A 3,831-nucleotide genomic window follows, 5' to 3' on the forward strand; every position below is an offset into this window, starting at 1 on the left:
TTTTTTTCAGGCTTTCTTTCCTATCCCCTATTTGCAAAGCTGGAACCACCCCGCGCCCCCCCCCCCCGGGCTTGAGCCGTGGCTCCAGATGTGAATTTGGTTCCATTGGGGAGAACGCGAGCTTCCTCGGGGCCTTGGCACATTCTCCCACTCTGAGGTCATTCCGTAGGTGGTCAGAGGGGAGAGCGCGCCTGGAGCCTTCCTGCCTCCATCCACTGGGGAGGGAAGAGAGGCGAGCGGGCGGGAGGAGGGAGGGAGAGGGGAGGGGCGCGAGGAGGGAGGGAGACGCCGCCAGCACACCACCAAGTGGCACCGAGCAGTGATAACAAACTCAACTTAAAAAAAAAAAAAAAAAAAAAAAAGGAAAAGGAAAAAACTTCCCCAAGTTGCAGCCCGAGACGTGCGGACGAGAGGGAGGAGGCGCGGGGCGGGGAGCGTGGGTGGCCCAGAAGCCCCCCGGCGTCCCTTGGCTGCTTCCTCCGGCCGCAGAAAGCTCAGACTTGAGGCCGACCAGGCCCTGCGCCCCTGGCTGAGCAGGAAATGTGCTGAAGGCAGGCTCGGCTTCCTGCTGGAGACCCCGGGGGCGGCCGTTCCCGCGGGGCGCAGGCCCCTCTGGGGAGAGCGGCTAGGGAGGCGCACAGCACTAGCTTCATCCCCAACAACCAACATCCCCTCACTCTCAATCCCGCTCCCACCCCCGGGCCTGCGGATGTGGGCAGATCCAGCCCGCCCAGGCCCCAGAGAGCTGAGATTTGCATGGTGGTAGGGGTCTCTCTCCACCTTCCCCTGTTCTACCCACCACCTCCAGGCCCATCTGAAAACAAGACACCACCATCCTCTGTAATCGACTTTTTATTAAGATTATAAATTTAAACAAATCATCTGAACAGTTTTACCCGGTGATATACAATTCAGTATGCACAAAAATACAGAAGAATGAGGGAGAAGGGCCAAGAAAGGAAGGATTGGCAACTTGTTTTGGGAGTCCACATGGTGCTGATGGCAGAGAACCAGAGGAGCTGCAGATGAACCCCACCTTTTTACAACAAAAGGCTTTAAATTAAACAAAATCTATCGAGCTGAAGACACAGGACAGGGTTCTCACAGCCTCGAACAATGCTGGTTTCATGAAATGCAACCGAAGCCTCACCAGGACAGCGCAACTTAGAAACACACACAAACACCACATCTGACCGGGAACTTAGTGAAAAGTCTCCAACGCAGTCGGCGGTCCCGGCCCCTCCCTCCCTCGGGGCCGCCGGGGATCCAGGTGAAGGAATCGACTTCCTTTTTTGTTTAGTGAGGACCGCAGTGCTGGGCATGATGGGAAATGTAGTCCGCCGTGCCCGCCCCCCACCCCTTCCCCAAACGGTGTCCGGGAGTGTCGGGGTGTCGGGCGCCACCCCCGAGTCCGGGAGACGGGTGGAGGAGGGGAAGAGAGCGAAGCCAGAGGGGCGGGGAGAGGAGGGGTTCAAGACACCCGCCCCGGGAAAGAAAAAAAAAAAAAGTTGAAGTGTTTTCATTTCTGCCTTCTCATTTTGAGAACTTTGGAGGCCGCCCCCAGAGAGGAAATGTGACCCAAACGTCCCTTTCGGAGATAGAGAGTTTGCCTTTGTTTTTGCTCAGGATTTCACAAGACCCATTCCTCACCCCATGGAGGGACTCGGGAGAACCGAGCGCCGGGCTTCCCGGGTCTGACAACTGATTGGAATCGGCGTCCCGGGCCCCGCGCCCTCCTGCGCTGCGCCCCCGGCGCGCCCCGGCAGTCCGGGCGCCCTGCCTCACCCCCGGCTACCCGGCACCTCCTCCGGGCAGCAGCCCTCCCTCACGTGGCTGGCTCCTCGCTCAACACCACTGCAATCACTACAATAAAAAGAAAAAAAAAAAAAAAAGAGTAGGAGAAACACAAAGCATACTTAAATAGGCGCTTTTTCTCTCTGCAAAAATAAAGTCCAAGATCTTAGATTTCTTTTTTTTTTATTTTACAATTTATAAAACATCAGCCGCCTCCCCCTGCTCGCCCCCAGCTCAGCCCCGGTGGCCAGGCGCCCGTTCGCTCCCTCCTCTCGCCCCTTGGCCGAGTCTTTGTCTGGCCCCAGCCCCGCGGGGCCCCGGGTCCCCGTGCCCTCGGGGGTCCCTAGAAGGCGACAATGGCTCGAGTCCAGGCGCCGAGGCTGGCGAGCGCCTGCTTGGCGCACAGCTGCCCGTTGAGCGGCGGCGGCTGCTCGGAGGAGTCCGGCTGTCGGCTCACCAGCCCCGAGAAGCCCGAGCCAAAGATGGAGATCAAGTTTGAGATGTTGGACGCGTCCGGGGACGAGTCTGGGCAGAAGTCCTCGAAGCGGGCGCGCTTGCAGGGGGCGAACGGGGCGCCCCCGGGGGGTTCGGCTCCCAGGTCGCCCGCGTCCTCCTCGTCGTCTTCGTCCTCCTCCTGGCCAGGGTAATACTTGCGCTTGCAGCCGGCGGCGGACGCCAGGCCGGGTCCTGGGGCGCCCTGGCCACAGCAGGGGCAGTGGGCGGAGGCGCAGCAGTCCTGGTGCAAGTAGCCGTTCTCCACCGTGGTCACCACGTGAGTGTCCAGGTCCAGCACGGTGGTCTGGCTGCTGCAATGCACACCGAAGTCCGAGGGGGCCGGGTACGCGCCCCGGTAGAAGCCTGGGGAGGAGGCGGGGGCCGGGGAGGCGGGCGGGGAGGCGCCAGCAGCGGCCTGAGGGGCGGCCGCTGGGGGCGCGGAGGGCGCGGAGCAGGCGGCCGAGGCGCGAGGGTCCCGCGGGCAGAGCGCGGCGGGCGCGGGGGGCGGCAGCGGCGCAGGACCCGGCTGCAGCGGCTCCAAGGGCTGCCCGCGGTGGGGCGCGCCGTGCGGCTGCTGGAGCGCTGCGCACCCGGGCAGCTCCGAGAGCGCCCCCGCGCCGCCCGCGGGCGCCCCGGCCGCCGCCGCGCAGCCCCTGGGCGCCGGGTGCTGGTGCTGGTGCAGCTGCTGCTGGAGGTGCAGCTGGTGGAGCTGGTGGAGCTGGTGCAGCTGGTGCCGGGCGACCGGCTCGCGCGCCTCCGCGTCCCCGCCGCCGCCAAGTTGGAGCGGGCCGAAGTCGGCCGCGCTGGCCGGCATGCCGGGCGCCGCGTACGCGAGGTGCTGGTGGTGGGGCGGCTGCTGCTGTTGCTGCTGCTGTTGCTGCTGCTGCTGCTGCTGGCGCCGGTAGAGCTCGGCGTAGCGCTCGCTCAGGTAGAGCTGGCGCGCGTTGCGGAGCACGTAGGACACCAGGAGGTTCTTGTGCAGCTTGATGCCGCCGCGCTGGGTCCGGGAGCTGTGGATCTTGCGCAGGGAGATGCTGATCAGGCTCTGGGCGTCCAGGGCGCACTCCATGCTCCCGCGGAGACGGTGGCGGCGGAGCAGCCGCGGCCGCTGCTGCTCTTAAGGCTGCTGTTGTTTCGGCCTCCAGCCGGTCGTCGGGGCGCGCCGGGCAAGGGAAACGGAGCCCGGGTCAGCGGGTCGGCTGCGCTCCGAGAGGAGCCGCCACCATGCGCTGCGCGCCACCCGCGGGCTCGTGCTCCCTAGTCGGCGCCAAAGCAATGAGCCTCGGCCGGCCCCGGCCCCAGCTATTTAGCCGGGCGTCCGGGCCCCGCCCCACACCACATGAGCCAATAGGAATGCTCAGAGCCTCCCGAGTGACAGGCGTTGCCCGCCCCGGGGCCACTCGGCTAGCCAATCAGACCAAGGCGGTTCCTTTGTGCTATTCAAATACCGAACGGACCCCGGGCTTCCAACGCCGCCGCTGCCTCGAATGTTCTCCTGGGGCTGCGGTGCCGCGCGGGACTCGGAGCCGCTGGGGCCGCTGT

At 64.6% G+C, this 3,831-nt stretch overlaps 1 protein-coding gene across 1 annotated transcript; it reads right to left on the reverse strand.

Annotated features, from left to right (window-relative positions):
* Window positions 1-1,917: 1,917 nt before the first annotated feature.
* On the reverse strand, window positions 1,918-3,558 carry IER5L (immediate early response 5 like). Its single transcript, XM_026514162.4, has one exon. It carries the CDS (start codon window positions 3,356-3,358, stop codon window positions 2,138-2,140), a length of 1,221 nt encoding a protein of 406 aa, XP_026369947.1. The 5' UTR covers window positions 3,359-3,558; the 3' UTR covers window positions 1,918-2,137.
* Window positions 3,559-3,831: the final 273 nt, after the last annotated feature.

The sequence above is a fragment of the Ursus arctos genome, unplaced genomic scaffold (assembly GCF_023065955.2).
Source record: "Ursus arctos isolate Adak ecotype North America unplaced genomic scaffold, UrsArc2.0 scaffold_18, whole genome shotgun sequence".
In the NCBI taxonomy this organism is placed as follows: Eukaryota; Metazoa; Chordata; class Mammalia; order Carnivora; family Ursidae; genus Ursus; species Ursus arctos.